Source organism: Cervus elaphus, chromosome 27, assembly GCF_910594005.1.
Source record: "Cervus elaphus chromosome 27, mCerEla1.1, whole genome shotgun sequence".
Taxonomy (NCBI): Eukaryota; Metazoa; Chordata; class Mammalia; order Artiodactyla; family Cervidae; genus Cervus; species Cervus elaphus.
In genome coordinates, this window is record NC_057841.1 from 63,152,960 (window position 1) to 63,170,303 (window position 17,344).

General features: G+C 44.0%; 1 protein-coding gene across 2 annotated transcripts in view; it reads left to right on the forward strand.

Annotated features, from left to right (window-relative positions):
• PHLPP1 (PH domain and leucine rich repeat protein phosphatase 1) overlaps positions 1-17,344 on the forward strand; it is a 213,860-nt gene that overhangs the window by 140,505 nt on the left and 56,011 nt on the right. For both annotated transcript variants that reach the window (XM_043889552.1, XM_043889551.1), the window contains exons 5-6: positions 13,082-13,228; positions 14,344-14,574. In XM_043889552.1, the coding sequence (XP_043745487.1) occupies positions 13,082-13,228; positions 14,344-14,574 (378 nt within the window). The remainder of the gene's footprint in view (positions 1-13,081; positions 13,229-14,343; positions 14,575-17,344) is intronic.

The window sequence follows — 17,344 nt, forward strand, 5'->3', positions numbered from 1 at the left end:
TAGAAACAGAGATTCCTGGGTTTCATCCCAGACCTGCTGAATCAGACCCTCTGGTGACGGGCACAGGCCGCTGCCTTCCAGCAGTGCTTCCTGACGTCCAAGGCACGGTCGCACCAACCTGTTCTCTCTGAGTGTTCTCTTTTTGATTCCCCATCTGCCTATTCATGTCCCTTTGAGACAAGTGACTTTTCTGTAAGCACTTATGGTATTTTTTTTCCAGTACGTTTCCATCTTCTGCTCCTCATTATAGCAGCTTTGCTCCCAAGCTGTGTCCAGTTCCTGAAGGGGGAAAGCCATGCCTCATTCACACATGTGCATGCCTCACGCCCCTCTGTGCCCAATGAGAACTCTGAAAGTGTCCAGTGAGTGAATGGTTCAGTCCTAGGATCAGATGTTTATTATACCTATTAAACTTTGGGTATTAGATTTTTTTCTGTTTAAATACCTGATATACCTGGTCTGTTTGTGATGCAAGCTTTTAAGCTTTTCCCGTCTAAGCATGTTTTCGTGACATGAGTATTCTCTCCAGTCTTAGCTCGTGTTCACCATCTCCTTTGGTAATCTAATATCCTTGAAAGAGACGTTACCTGGTTTTCATTTTTACATATCCTTGTATGACTCACCTGGGATTTTATCCAAGTATACTGTGTGGGTCTTCTCTGCTTTGAGAAATAGAAACAGCTGTCTGTTTCCTGCCTGTTACAGAAATGTTTTTACATTTTCTTATTTGTCCTACTGGTGTGGTGCTTCTGTGCTTAGTCGCTCAGTCGTGTCTGACTCTCTGCGACCCCACGGACTGTAGCCCACCAAGCTCCTCAGGCCATGGGATTCTCCAGGCAAGAACACTGCAGTGGGTAGGCATTCCCTTCTCCAGGGTAGTGTGGTGGTTAGCATTAAACACCCTGCGAGTAGGATCACGATGAAATTGGCGAACTGTGGGCACATCTGTTGGTGAGAAAGCGACAAAATGTAGTCATGGATAAAGCAAGAAACCGATAAGAGAGATGTTTAACTGTAACTTAACATGCTTTTTTTTTTTATTGTTGTCTTGCCAGTTTATAAAAGAATCAGAAAATGGCAGCTTTATGCCACTTACGGCTCACTGTTCTCATGAGTTTAGATGGTGCAGAGCTCCTGTGATCTAGTGACTGCTGTCTCCATGTGATTACCGGCTTGTGGTCTGGAGCGGTCCTCTCGGCCCCCCTGGTGGCTCAGAGGTTAGAGCGTCTGCCTGCAGTGCAGGAGACCCGGGTTTGGTCCCTGAGTCGGGAAGATACCCTGGAGAAGGAAATGGCAACCCACTCCAGTACTCTTGCCTGGAGAATCCCATGGAGGGAGGAGCCTGGCAGACTACAGTCCGTGGGGTCGCAGAGAGTCAGACACGACTGAGCGACTTCACGTACTGTGTGTGACGGGATTCCTGGATTCGAGCAGCCTGCTTCTGCACGCTGCCCCCTCCCTTGCTGTGGGCAGGAGCTCTGTCTTGTCGGCTGTTGTATCCATAGGGTTAACTGAGTCTAGGATTTGGCACAAAGGAAGTAACCAATAAATGCCTCTTGTTTGAATTATTTTTAAAAGGGAGGATTAAAGTAAAAATTTCCCTCTTTAGGGAATGCTCTAATTTGCCCTTACAGCACAATGTCCATTGTAATTATTGCCCACATTTGAGTGTTCCTTATTTCCTTGATGGTTATTTTGGAAAAATTATGTCTGTGTGTTGTAGCTTTGGTTTACTTATTTGGCTTTTTTAACATCTGCAGCAGTTCTTAACAAAATGTTGCTCTGATCCTTCTGTAGCCATAAATGTTAAATTTTATCCAAGTAAAAATATGCCTCTGTTTATTTTTGTTTTCTAGTCCTACCCCATGGATGGAGGAGCCTGGTAGGCTGCAGTCCGTGGGGCTGCTACAAGTCAGGCACGACTGAGCCACTTCACTTTCACTTTTCACTTTCCTGCATTGGAGAAGGAAATGGCAACCCACTCCAGTGTTCTTGCCTGGAGAATCCCAGGGACAGGGTAGACTGGTGGGCTGCCATCTATGGGGTCGCACAGAGTCGGACATGACTGAAGTGACCTAGCAGCAGCAGCAGTCCTATGAGGTGTTATGCTTGTTCTGCTTATACTGACAGTCGTTTACGGTGATGAGGACTAAGATGGGGTGGTTTCCATTTATTTTGCTCGAATGTTGAGAAGCTGGTTCAGTTCAGTTTAGTTGCTCAGTTGTGTCTTACTCCTTGCGACCCCATGGACTGCAGCACACCCGGCCTTCCTGTCCATCCCCAACTCCCGGAGTTTACCCAAACTCATGTCCATTGAGTCGGTGATGCCATCCAGCCATCTCATCCTCGGTCGTCCCCTTCTCCTCCCGCCTTCAACCTTTCCCAGAATCAGGGTCTTTTCCAGTAAGTCATTTCTTCGAATCAGGTGGCCAAAGTATTGGAGTTTTAGCTTCAACATCAGTCCTGCCAATAAACACTCAGGACTGATGTCCTTTAGGATGGACCGGTTGGATCTCCTTGCAAGTCCAAGAGACTCTCAAGAGTCTTCTCCAATGCCACAGTTCAAAAGCATCAATTTCTTGGTGCTCAGCTTGAGCGAAAAACAAAACCGCAGGCTGGAGTGTCATGTGACTGCGTGGAGCACGCACCACCAGTGGCACGTAGTGTTCGGGGAGCACCTGCAAGTTAATATGTAGGAGATAAACAGCCCAGGAGAACAGCGGTCACGGAGTGTGGCTGTATGTCAGAGAAGATGGACTTCATAGAAAGGTGAACTTCATTGAGAAGTAGCAGTTGAAATGACCTGGTACAACTTTTTGCCCATCAGATTAGCAACAAAGCTAATATTAGCAAAGGATACTAACATTAAAGGTAGTGAAGATAGTGTAGAAAGAAACCCTCTCCAACTGGGAATGTGAATTTCTACAACTTTTGCTATTTTTTGCTGTATGTGTCAATAAAAATATGTGGTGGGATATACAAACTCTTAGGTGTAAGATAGGCTCAACAATGTATTGTACAACACGGGGAATGCAGCCAATACTTTGTAATAACTGTAAATGGAAAGTAACCTTTAAAAATTGTATAAAAATGAGAAAATTTTAAAATGTTTAATTGTACATACTCTTAGACCCATCAGTTATATTTTTAGAAATACAGGTTCACAATCTCTAATCCAAAACTCTTGAGGCTATTTGTGGCTCAGATTTCAGAGATTTTCAAAGATAAAATGATACCTATACTGTATAATATATAACACCTAGCTCAAGGTTTGGGAAAGCACTACAAGCAAACACCTTTGTATTTGTAAAGGGAACGACAGATGAATATTCACATCAGTTTAGATCATTTTTGCCACAACATGAATCAAAGAAAAATCTCTCCATTTTTAGAGCTTGTTAGGTTTCAGAGATATCCATGGCATTGGGCAACAAAGAACGCTGCAAAATAAAAATCACTGATGCACAAAAAGGCTGAATTATTTCTGTCAGCAAACAGCTGGAAATGGTCGGTGTTGGCCGGTGGAGGGATGGAACAGAAGGCGGTGGTTTGTGCCGTGTGTTACGCAGCTGTCAAAGAGTGAGTGAGACTTTAAGGTACTGATGCAGAAGACGGCTTGTTTGTATTAGGTGAGAAAGCAAGTTGGCGAAGTGTGTGGTACAGTCCCAAAAAGTAGGGAGGGGGGTTACCTCCCCTTTATTCATACGTGTGTTTTACAAGGAAGAAAGATTTGGGGGAATGTATACCAACTCTGCACACTGGTTACCTCAGGAGGGTGAGATTTGGAAGGAAGTAGGGCTTCCCTGGCAGCTCAGACAGTAAAGAATCCACCTGCAACGCAGGAGACCCAGGTTCAGTCCCTGGGTTGGGAAGATCCCCTGGAGGAGGGCACGGCAATCCATTCCAGTATTCTTGCCTGGAGAATCCCATGGACAGAGGAGCCTGGCAGGTCGCAGCGTCACGGGTCGCAGAGTGACACGCTACAGGGCGACTGAGCACCCACAAGGAGACTGTTAACGTGCTGTTTCCCTGTTTGTTGAGTTTGTTAACGTGAGCACCTGTTATTTTGGTAACCAGATAAAAGCACTTTTTCTCTTAGGAGTGAATATAGCTTGTATTATAGAGCACTGGCAGCTGGCACTCTTCATTAAGACGCAGCCTCTCCAGGCCACAGGGGAGCCTGCTTTTCATAATTAATAATTAATGGAAAGCAGGGGGCTGAGCCTGGAGTTAGGCTTACAGCTCCAGCCCTCAAGCAGGGCCTTCATTACTCAATACTGAAGCCTAATAATTTCCGACCTGTATTAGCCTGTCCCCCTACAGGGAAAAAAACAAGTTAAACTCCAACTATTACTGTGAAACGGAAATATAGTCTCCCAGGGAACCTTTTTATAATTGACCCACTTGTGGGGAATAATAACTCCAGAAAGGAATATTGATTTTTCTTTGACTCGTTGAGTAAGACAAATGCAGTTTCCTCTTCATGAGTGCAGTGTGTGACACTAATTTTAAACACACTTAGAATGTGTTTAAAAATAGAACTGTTTCCACCATACTGTCATTTTATTTTACAGTCAAGTTTTCCTAGTACCTTCGTTTTTCCTTTCTTAGTACCCTTAGTTCCTGGAAGGAAATTTACTAAAGATTTAGATGGATCTAAAGCTCAGATAGTCAAAATGCTATTTATTTGGTTTTATTTCCTAAATTAATATGGGCTGCATATAGCCCTTCCTTTAACTCAGACACACAGAGAACCTTATATATGAATCTTTGAGTGTGGGTAGGTTGAATGGATAGAGGCTGAGAAAGGAGAAAAGACATAAGCAAGTCTGTGATGGTAATAAAGCGAGCCCAGGCCAGGGAGGTATGTGAGAATTGATAGCATTTGTGTATTTGTTTTTCTCATCTGTTACGTCTTAGAACATTTATTTGCCTTTTCTTTCCTACTCTTGGAAAACATAACTTCTCTTTATTTTCTAAGGAGTGCTTGCTCTCAGGCAGTTTTTCTAGAGGCCAGAATGAAATCAGCTGGTAGATCTGTTTTTTAAATCTGCCGTTGTTACTCAGTCACTCAGTCGTGTCGAACTCTTTGTGACGCCATGGACTGCAGCATACCAGGCTTCCCTGTCCTTCAGTATCTCCCAGAGTTTGCACAGACTCATGTCCATTCATTGGGTGATGCCATCCAACCATCTCATCTGCTGTCATCCCCTTCTCCTCCTGCCCTCAGTCTTTCCCAGCAATAAGGGTATTTTCCAGTGAGTCAGTTACACGCATCAGGTGGCCAAAGTATTGGAGTTTCAACTTCAGCATCAGTCCTTCCAATGCATATTCAGGGTTGATTTCCTTTAGGATGGACTGGTCTGATCTTGCAGTCCAAGGGACTCTCAGGAGAATTCTCCAGCACCACAGTTCGAAAGCATCAGTTCTTTGGCTCTCAGCCTTCTTTATAGTCCAGCTCTCATAACCATACACAACTGCTGGAAAAACCATAGCTTTGACTATAAGGACCTTTGTCGGCAAAGTGATGTCTCTGCTTTTGAATATACTGTCTAGGTTTGTCATAGCTTTTCTCAAAAGGAACAAGTGTCTTTTAGTTTCATGGCTGCAGTCACCATCTGCAGTGATTTTTGGAGCCCAAGAAAATAAAGTCTGTCACTGTCTCCACTTTTTCCCTTTCTATTAGTATTTGCCATGAAGTGATGGGACCAGATGCCATAATCTTAGTTTTTTGAATGTTGAGTTGTAAGGCAGATTTTTCACTTTCTTCTTTGACCCTCATCAAGATGCTCTTTAGTTCTTCTTCACTGTCTGCCATTACAGTTGTATCATCTGCATATCTCAGGTTGTTGATATTTCTCCTGGCAGTCTTGATTCCAGCTTGTGATTCATTTAGCCTGGCACTTCCCATGATGTACACTGCATATAAGTTAAATAAGCAAGGTGACAATATACAGTCATACTCTTTTCCCAATTTGGAACCAGTCCATTGTTCATGTCCCATTCTTGACCCACATATAGGTTTCTCAGGAGATAGGTAAGGTGGTCTCTACGAATTTTCCACAGTTTGTTGTGATCAACATAGTCAAAGGCTTTAGTGTAGTCAGTGAAGCAGAAGTAGATGTTTTTCTGGAATTCCCTTGCTTTCTCTATGATCCAACAAATATACATAATAGAGATATAAGGAGTTGGATGCATGAATATGATGCATGTTAACCTTTGGGTTTAATGTAAGAAGCTAAACACCCTTTCCTTTTGTCTAGTTGAATGATTTGTTGGAGAGAGTAGCTTGGAGGATGTTAGTGGGAATTTCGTGACCGAGGAAAAAGGTCCATTTAAAGTTAAGTGAAGACTGTAATGCCGTAGCATGCTCTAGTGCTGCCTAGATTGACCAGGAAGCTAGACCCGTGCACGGACAAAACAAAGGCTGCTGTTCCCTCAACAGCAGCATTGAGGTGTATGCTCTTCCGGCCCTGCTGTTGATGAGTTACGGCTGAGAGGCTGGGGAGAAAGGAAAGGGTGATGGGTTGAGCCCCTGGAGAGCGGAGCACATCTTGTGTCTGCAGACAGCATCCTTGTTACCGTCCTTCTGTCTCACACTCCTGTGAGTACAGGAGCGCAAGTGGAAGAAATGCCGTTGCCCTGGCCGCAGTGATGGTGTCCGCTCCGTCCGCTCAGCATTTGCTGTCCTCAGCTTTGACCCCCTCTCACCTCTCGGCCCCCACCCTTTGCAGACCATCATGCATTTTGCTACAGGGCCTTTAGGATACCTCGGTTACAAGGGACTTTGATGATTTTTTCTCACAAAACACAACCAGAGGCTTTTGTCTCTGTAGATGACCAAGTGTGTTTAATTGATTGTGCTCTTATGTGACACCTGGGATAGAGACAGACGTGTGCCTGGAGACTTCAGACTAAGTCAGACCGGAGTTAACACGCACACTGCCCACCTCCATTTGCTCAATGCAGAACTGTACCATGGAACTTCATTTGGAGAGCTAAGACCACTGTTTCTTAGAGTGGATGAATATTAACTTGATTTCGTCTCCCTATTCTGAGCTCTGTTACAGAACAAACGAACGTGAGTTATATCTCTTTTCTTAAAATGTTTTGTTTGCTCTGTAAAAGTCAAGTCAGTCTTTTCAGGTTGTTGGGTAGTTTGGGAGTATGGGCTGTGCCTGAATTTGTGTGCACGTAAGCGTGCATAGTGTTCAAAGTGTTCATTGTCCTCCAGGGCCGACAGGACCACCTTCTGTAGGGGGACGTGAGGGTGAAGAGGGTGCTTTCCACTCACGACTCCGAGGCCATTCTCCAGCCTGCGACTTAGGATGATTGGTAATTGGTATCTGTTTACATCTAACTCTCTAATAAGACGTAATAAGGAAGCAGGAGAGAGGAGAAGTACTGACACCTCTACTTTGAGTAGCTTCCTTTGACCTTGGCACTGTGTGCCTGTGTGTGTGTATACCCAGGCGCGAATGCTGGCGTGAGTTGCCATTCCCTTCTCCAAGGGATCTTTCCAACCCAGGGGTCAAATCCTGGCCTCCCACATTGCAGACAGATTCTTTACTGAGCCACCAGGGAAGCCCTTACATGTAACAGATTAAAAAAAACCACACAGCTTCTTTTCCTTTTAATTTCTAAAGTATCAAAAAGAATCTTTTTGTTGATCAGCTGATAACTGTAATTATCACAATCATCTTTAAAATAATTTTATGAATCTTCTGTCGTCTGATGCATGGATTTCCCTCTGCTTTCCTATATTGAACATGAATGAAGTTCCTGTAACTTCTTTTCAAGGGATTTAATTTTATGGTTTGAGAACTGTTAATGTTAGTTTTAAAAATAAAATTATTTAAGCTATTTCACCAGATACACATTTTTCCAAAGCCAGCCAAATTTTATTTTAGAATCTGGATCTGTGCACATTTGATTATTTATCAGTCTCACCTGTTGGCATGCCAGAACTAAAAGTCTCTTCTTTTGTCAGAGACAGAGATTTTTAGTCTTTTCTTCCATTAACGGTGTGCGGTCACCTTGCTCTCTCCTCTGCGTTCTTTTTTAAAGGGAGGAAAGATCATCCGCCTCTCCTGATCTCCCGTCTCCCTCTTAGCTGAGTGGTCGCCCTGAGGTATCTGTGTCACTCATTTGAAGACCAGAGGGAGGTGGTTCTAGGTGACCTTCCTTGTTATTTTCCTGGGAAGGGGTTTTTGAATTAGCAGATGTGTATAACCTGACAGCTTTCCATAGACAAAGAAAAAGTGGACCTCTAAGAAGACTAAGGGTTAGAGTTTCCAAAACAGTTGAGTTTTACTGTGTTCTGATCAAGAACTTGAGTTCTCAGAATCATGCTTTGTTGGCTAAACAAACCTGCTGATGCTGTGTTCGTTTCCGGAAGCAGTCGGGGGTGGGCTGCTCGGCGGAGGTAGACCCGCAGTGAGAGGGCCTTCAGATGCTCCAACCGGCATCAGCCCTGGAGGTGTAGGTTCCAGGGCAGGCATGCAGACAGAGGCCTTAGACCACATAGCTAAGTGTGTGAATTCTAATAAACTAAAACCTGTTACTGAAACAGAGTCTCTCCTCCTGCCTTCCAGCACACACTTTTATGATCACCTTTGGATTCAAGTTTAGAATCCCCAGACCCCTTGGGATTCTGTGGCAGGGAGGGGGACCCCTTCCAGGGCCCGACTGTGGGCTCTTGTCTGACATGGAGCTGAGTTGTCCGAGGAGACACACGGGCTGACAAAACGAGAGACTTCATTGGAGACGGACGCCAGGGTGGAGAGCAGCGGGTCAGGGAGCCCAGGAGAGCTGCTCTGCCACGTGGCTCACGGTCTCGGGTTTCCTCCTGATGGGATTAGCTTCCAGGTTGTCTCTGACCAATCATTCTGACTCTGGTCCGTCCTGGACCGCGCAGTGCCCGCCTGGGCCAAGGTGGATGCCAGAGCAGGGGCCTCTGGGAGGTGAGAGGCCGCGGCATCTCCTTTTGACCTTCCCTGAGCTCTTCCCGTTGGTGGTGGCTCATTAGTTCCGTGTTCATTAGCAGGACCTCCTGGCGTAAAAGAACTCACGCAGCCGGTGCCCGCGTTGGACGGGGGGCAGTCTCGTCCGCGTGCTCCCCTAGTGGGCCCACGTTGGACGGGGGGCAGTCTCAGTCCGCGCGCTCCCCAAGCAGTTCTGCGTTGGCCGTGGGGGCGCGGGGAGCCCGGCTCAGTGGCCCGAGTCTCCTCCTCTCCCGCCCCCTGCTCCGTCCAGCGTCCTGCAGGGATGAGGACCCCTCAGCCCGCGTGCCCAGGCTCTGTCCGCTCCTAGGGCTGTGGGCCCCCAGTGTCCTGGGCGAATGGGCCCGGGGAAGAGGCCCACACGAGTACTGAACAAAGTTTGGAGTTACTTAGGTGAGGAATTCCAGGATCCTACATATTTTTTAGTATGGAGAGAATGCTTCTCTAGTGGAAATCTAATACAAGCTGTATGAATAATCAAATTTTCTGGTAGCCACATTAGAAAACAGAAAAAGAAACAGGTGAAATTAATTTTACTGATATAACTTATCTAATTCAATATATCAAAATATATCAAATGATTTAATTAAATATATCAAAGTGAAAACAATGACAGATTTTCTTGGGCTCCAAAATCACTGTGGACAGTGACTGCAGTCACAGAATTAAAAGACACTTGCTCCTTGAAGGAAAACCTATGACAAACCTAGAAAAGCATATTAAAAAGCAGAGACATCCCTTTGCTGACAAAGGCCTATACAGTCAAAGCTGTAGTTTTTCCAGTAGTCATATATGGATATGAGAGTTGGACCATAAAGAAAGCTGAGAGCCGAAGAATTGATGTTTTCAAACTGTGTTGCTGAAGAAGACTCTTGAGAGTCCTTTGGACTGCAAGGAGATCAAACCAGTCAGCCCTGAGTATTCATTGGAAGGACTGTTGTTGATACTGAAGCTCCAATACTTTGACCACCTGATGCAAAGAGCTGACTCATTGGAAAAGACCCTGATGCTGGGAAAGATTGAGGATGGGAGGTGAATGGGGCAACAGAGGATGAGGTGATTCAGTGGATGTGAGTTTGAGCACACTCTAGGAGCTGGTGAAGGATAGGGAAGCCTGGCATGCTGCAGTTCATGGGGTCGCAGAGAGTCAGACATAACTTAGCAAATGAACAACCACAAAATCAAAATGATCGCTTCTGAAAAATTGATAGAACTTAGATGTAGTAAGTCTTTGAAATCCAGTGTGTACCTTATGATTGGAGAGGCATGTCGGTTTGACTGGCGCTGGCGCGGGCGCTCAGGAACCACCTGAACCTGCTGGTCTTGTGCCCGACGGCTCGGCTGTCGGGGAGGGCGCCTGGACTCCGGGTGATGCAGGGACTCTTGGCCTGTGCTTACTGTCCCTCTGTTCTCTCCCGTTTAAGCTTGTCAGCTGCCTTTTACTTACCCAGCCCACTGCTGATTTCCTTTCTTACCAGCGATGATGTGGTCCTAGTAAACTTGTTTGTATAGATGAGTATACCTTTTCCCCCATTATTGACAAATACTTTTCCAAAAGCCAGTGATTCCATTTTCCATCGTAAGTAGTTACTGGAATTATAGTCCTTCCATTCTCCGCTTTCTGAAGTCTTTGTCCTATATGGGTTAGGGTTAGGGTCTTTTTCCTTCATTGAGGAGCTGCTTAAAGACAGTTCAGTTTCATTGCATGCATATTTTAAACCTGGCCACTTCTACCAAAGGAGGGAGCAAACCTAGACAGTAGGGTACTGTTTTTGTTTGGACTAGAACAGCAGTTTTATCTATTTCAGGACGAAGTTGCCAGAATTAGAAGGGAACAAAAGCATCTACTTAAATTTGAATTTCAGAAAAACAAAGAATATATATAATTTTTAACGTAAGTAAGTTTCATGCAACATTTGAGACATACTAAAAACTATTTGTTGTTTGTCTGAAATAACAAATTTAACTGGAGCCCTGTATTTTATCTGGGAACTTTATTTCAGGACTCTTTTACCGTGTCAAAAATTGAGGACCCTAAGCAGCTTTTATTTCTGTGGATTAAGCTGTTGATATTTACTATATTAGAAATTTAAGCTGAAAAATATTTTAATATATAGTGATTAATTTAAAAAATAAATAGACGCCATTCTTGTTAACATATGTATTTTTTATGAAAGATAACTACCTTCTAAAACAAAAAAATAGAAGAATGTCATTGTTTTATGTTGTTGCAACTCTTTTAAATCCTGGCTTAGTTGAAGACAGTTGGATTCTCAAGTCTGTTTCTGCTTCTAAACAGGTGTGCTATCACAAAGATGTGTACCATCTGGAAACTTCCCCTGGACATTTGGGAGGAAAGGAGAGTCACAAGAAGCAAATGACACCTTAGTGTTGTTTTGAACATAATTTTGACCTTGAGAACCTCCTGAGAGGGTTTTAAGGACCTCTTCCATTGCCCCCCAACTTTGCTTTGAGAACTCCTGGGCTGGAAATAATAGACCCTGTAATTCCAGCTTGTGTCAGATAGGTCATAGGTAGTCAGAATAGAGGATGAACATTCTCTTTCAAGAAGGAGTAATGAGTCAAATGGTAAAATACAAAAATTTTTTATTTATCATTTAAGTTTAGCAGTAATTCTTAAGCATTGTTTTTTACTTTAAGGTTACTCCATCATCCAAGAAAACCGCTATCAATCTGTCAGATATGTACATTGTCAGTTTTCTATCTAAAATAAAATGTATATAGCTATTTAGAGCAAAGCTTTACATTTTTTATTTAGAATTCAGTAGTCACATGAGAGTTTCTTTAAAATGTTGACTGGATTGAATTGAGTTTATTTTTAAGATACTGTGTCTGTTTTAGGCATTGTACACCTTGCCTAGACTTTAGGCATGGCCAGTTTTTTAAAAAATTGGCATAATGCAATAACTAATCAGATTCGCTTCTCAATAGAAAACGTGTAGAGGTTGGCAAAGAGCCAACCGTGAGAATTTAGAGATGACTTCTTGAATTGCTTTAATTGCTTGGACAACTGAGAAAAGGAAAGAGCCATTAACAAAAATAGAACAGGAGGAAGTGCTGGTCTGGGATAAAGATGGTAAGTTCAGTTTTGGACTGGAGGTGCTGTCGGCAGGTCAGGGGAGAGGGGAGGGGCTGTGACGGGTTAGAGAGAATTGTCCACGGAGCAGGGAAACAGCGCCAAGGAAAGCAGGGTAAAGAGAGAAGGAACTGACGCGGACCAGATCTGCGATACCTGACTCTGCAGTAGGCACACGGAGACGGGAGAGAGAACAGGAGGAAAGGAGAGAAGGTCTGCAGAGAGCTGTGGGCTTGCCAGGTGGCTCAGTGGTGAAGAATCCGCCTGCAACGCAGGCGGCATGGTTTTGATCCTTGAATGGGGAAGATCCCCTGGAGGAGGAAACAGCCCACCGCAGTACTCTTGCCTGGGAAATCCCAGGGACAGAGGAGCCTGGTGGGCTACAGTCCACGGGGTCCCAGAGAGGGGGACACTGAGTGACTCAGCAGCAGGAAGAAGCAGTGAGGAAAGGCTGGATAGAGTGGGGCGAGCGGAGCCCCTCCAGAAGGCTGGGTGGCCCGCAGGATCGGGGGTGGGGCTGAGAGGAGGAGGGCAGCTGGGTCTTCAGCTTGGAACTGCAGAACTGGGCACCGCAGACAGAGTGTGGTTTTGATAGATTGGGAAGTTTATTATTTCAGGTTTGGGTTTTTGACTTGTCTGGGATTATAGAAAAATCGTAAAGAACTTTTCCTTCCTCTCTGTTACTCACACAGGTGTTAATTAAGCTAGCCAAGGTGAAGCTGAAAGTCTAACTCCAGCAAACTCACCTCCTCAGATATTCAACCTTGTTTTAGAGTGTTGCTTGTTTTTAAATAGAATCGTTATCTTTTAGGTGGAGCACCAGCCTTAGAATCTGAAGATGCGCCCCCCAGCTCTGCTGTTCACGTGCCCTGTGAGGGCTCTTCATTCTGCTCCACTGAATTGGAGTCGGACTAGATTATCTCTAAGGCTGTGCTGTTACACATCTGTGACATGTGTCTTTTCTTTTTTGTTTCTGTGATAGGTTCACCAAGTTGAAGAGTCTTAACCTTTCCAATAACCATCTAGGGGACTTCCCACTAGCGGTCTGCAATATTCCGACGCTGGCTGAGCTCAACGTGTCATGCAACGCCCTCCGAGCCGTCCCAGCAGCCGTCAGAGCGATGCACAAGTAGGTCCTCTAGACCTCACATCAGGGCCCCCGAGGGCCCGCCCCGGACACTGCCCTGGGGCCGTTGCACAGGAGGCTAGTCAGCCTGCTGTGCTGGTCGTGGACGCCTCTGCCCCAAATCAAGAGATCATGCTCTTGTGTAGAGTTCATTTCATAGCTACTTTGAGTATGTTGTAAAAACTTAAAAATATCCTCGTTTAGAACCAGTGATCCCTACAGATGAATGTGTCTAAATGCGGGAGGAGGGGTTGGTTTCTCATTTCCTGAGTTATGTTGAATTCTAAGACTTAGAAGTTAATTTTTTTTTTACATTAATTGCTTCCAATAATTTGCTTACAGTTTTATTAACTGAAACTACTTAAAATCTTACACATGCTCATTATGGAAGTGAAAGTGTTAGTTGCTCAGTCATGTCCAACTCTTTGCAACCCCTTGGACTGTAGCCCACCAGGCTTCTCTGTCCATGGAATTCTCCAGGCAAGAATACTGGAGTGAGTTGCCATTTCTTCTTCCAGGGAATCTCCAACCCAGGGATTGAACCTGGGTCTCCTGCATTGCAGGCAGGTTCTTTACCAGAAATATAAATACTGTAAAATACTATAGCAAATACAACAATAAATGATTTAGAAGCTCCCCAAATCCTACTATCTAAAAATCTCTATTACTGATACTAGGAAAATATTATGAGATATATTTTTCCATTTATACAGGGAGAAGGATGGATGTATAGGTGAAAAGTGATATCTCAGTATTACAGAATCTTCTCATGTGTTTAAAAGTCAGACTTAGAAGTTAATTTTTTAAAATAACAATGAAAGATGAGTATTTAGGCGGATTCACATTGCAGTCAGCTCGTGGTGTTCCCATTTATGCCTATCCAGGTTGAGAGAATTGGTCGTAATTTTCGTTTTCAATAAAAGATTAAGATGCTTGTCTCTGATCTTTTCTCTCTGGTGTATTATCGCCTCAGGCCCTGCCCTTAGCATTTTGCAAAGGACAGTGCAATATATTTCCTTTTTCTGGTAAGAGAATCTATACTTGTGGAACTCGCATGTTAATAATAAAGATGTAAAATATATACATTCTCTTTATAACTCTTACGTTTTCTTTAATAGCTTACAGACATTTTTGTTGGATGGAAACTTTCTCCAGACCCTTCCTGCTGAGTTGGAGAACATGCATCAGCTTAGTTATCTTGGTCTTTCTTTCAATGAATTCACTGACTTTCCAGAGGTGCTGGAGAAGCTGACAGCTGTGGATAAGCTTTGTATGTCTGGAAACTGCATGGAGACGCTTCGGCTACAGGCTTTAAGAAAAATGCCTCACATTAAGCATGTGGATCTAAGGTAACCACTTTTAAGTAATATATCCTGTTTGAGTGGTTGGCTTGTGTCTGGGATGTCGGTTGTAGCCCTTCTGGTGGCAGTCTTCTGTCTAGACGAGCAAGCTGGTTAGTTGCAATTAGGACCCACTTTTCTGTTTTCCCCCCGAGGGAACCCTGAAACTTGTTAAAAAAATTTTTTTTTCCCTCATTGATGAGTGACCATCTATCTCGAAGGTTGGTTTTGCAGGCTTGAGGCCAATTTTAATTATTAGGGCCATCAAGTCAGAGAAAACTATGGTGAATGAAAACCATGTGCCTGAGAGCCCGTGGATTTTGCCCTCCCTTCTCCCTCCCTTTCTTTGAGGCAGTTGACATCGTTGAGCTCCTCTCTTTTCTTTTTTTTTTTTTCCCTTCCTTGGCTTCCTTAATATAATATATTCGTTAAATTTGTTACTTACTTTATTTGTTTATGTTAATTTCCTCTCTCTCCATCCAGATGGCTTTTCCCTTACTTCGCTGTTCTTTATAAAAATGTAAACTGCGTCATCTCTTGTTCGACCTGAGTTTGGCCGAAGCCTCCATTCTCACCCCTTTGCAGGAACAGGGAACCTGCATTTTGAGTTCTGATCACACTAAACTCCAAGTGAAAACACCCACACATCCTCGCTTACATCACAGATGTATTTTTGTATATACTTTACATATGGATGGGCTTTGAGTTCCTGCAAAGCAACATACTGGATTTAGGGCTTAATATTAACTTGTCCAATTTGATATTTTTCAATGAAAGTAACTTCCCCATTGGAGCTAAAGCTCCAGTAACTGGCCACCTGATATGAAGAGCTGATTCATTGGGAAAGACCCTGACGCTGGGAAAGGTTGAGGGCAGGAGGAGAAGGGGATGACAGAGGATGAGATGGTCAGATGGCATCACCGACTCAATGGACAGGAATTTGAGCAAACTCCGGGAGATGGTAAATGACAGGAAAGCCTGGTGCACTGCAGTCCATGGGGTCACAGAGAGTTGGACACAACTTAGTGACTGAACAACAGCAAACTTCCCCATTAGCCAGGGAGTGGTGACCACGTTAAATCTTAGGTGAGATGGTTAATACTTCTGTGCAGCTGTATTCTCATCTCTAGATTACAGTTAATAGCAACGTAATTCATAGCGTTTGGGAAGGAAGAGAGTAAATGCCTCACTCTCTCAGCAAATGTTCCATGCTGTTCTCATTACCTGGTGAGAACTCTTCTGCTCATGAACCCTCTCTGCTGTCATTCTCGGCATCTTTTCCCCTCTTTGGATTTTCTTTCCTTGTTTTTCTGCCCACTTTCCTCCCAGGTGATGACACCAGACCCTCCCTCACGCCTGTCCGAGTTCATCAGTACAAAGTAGCAGCCTCGCCTTTTGCTCCACTTTCATCTCCATCCTTCCGGTTTGACCCAGGGAACCCATGCATTCCAGTCCCACAAAGACGTGGTTTGCTTTACCTTTCCTCAGACTGAAAGAATAAAGGCTGTCACACTCGGGAACATGTTAGCAATTTGCAGGCGTACAGTTCTTACTTCAGGGAGACCAAATGGTAACAATTTTTCTGACTTTGAGAACTTTGTGAAGGGTGACAGGAGAGGGAGCTGAACACATTGTCGTGTTAACTTTCTTTGTGAATTTGTTAACCGTATTTGCCTCTGAGTGGTGGCTCAGTGCAGGCGAGGCAGGAGATGTGGGCTCCACCCCTGGGTTGGAAAGATCCCCTGGAGGAAGAAATGGCAGCCCACTCCAGTATTCTTCCCTAGGAAGTGCCGTGGACAGGGGAGCCTGGCGGGCTGCCGTCCGCGGGGTCACAGAGAGTCCGACGTGACCGCTGTGACTGAGCACCCACAGCACACACAGCTGGGTTTAGAAAACCTTCTTACTCAGAAGTTTGCGCTCTTTTTAAATTCAGTCACCCAGAGATGAAACAGTGGTCATACTGATCTCTGGTAACAAGCATCAGAGAGGATTTATAAGTTACCTCATGTTAGATAAGAAGACATCATTTTCCTTGATATGAATTAGCTTCCAAACAAGATCAATCTAATATGTTTGGAAGCAACTGTTCTTATTAAGAGCTTTGTAAATTCTTCAGATTTCTAGTTCAAATTGGGTATTTTTAGATGAGATCAGTTACAGGATATTTAGAAACCAGAATAGACTTTTATACACTGTAAATGCTGAATGATCATGAGTAACTGCTTCCTTCCAGACTACTGAGTTGAGAAGGTCTGGTCAGATTTGCTTGTAATTCTGCCTTAACATTTTATATTGAAGCTAGTGGGATGATTTAAGAGGAGTCTTACTTAGTTTCTGTGAACCAAGGGCTAATTTTATTGATTGAATTTCTGGTCCTTCAGATGGAAATAGTACGTCAAATTAAAAGTAATCATTTTTCTTTTAGTCTTACTCTTTTTCTCACATGTATTTAAGATTGATACTGTTTTTTCTATGGTGTGGTTAATATGTTCGCCTCTTCTCCAAACTCTGGATGTTACATTTCTCTCCTTGATCACTCCTCTCTCTGTTCTCTGCCTGTGCTCACGGGACCCCATCGTTACCTCTTGTCTCCGTGGTAAACACTCTTTGTCTTGCTCCAACCCGTGTTTCTCGTCTTAGGATCAATTCCACTTCAGCTGCCAGCAGCGTGATTTCACCTTGCTTTCTTCTTTGGACACACTGAACCAAACCGCGTGGGAAGCAGCTCAGTTTCTTTTTTGTGTTTTTAAATTGGAGCGTAATTGCTTCACAGTGCTGT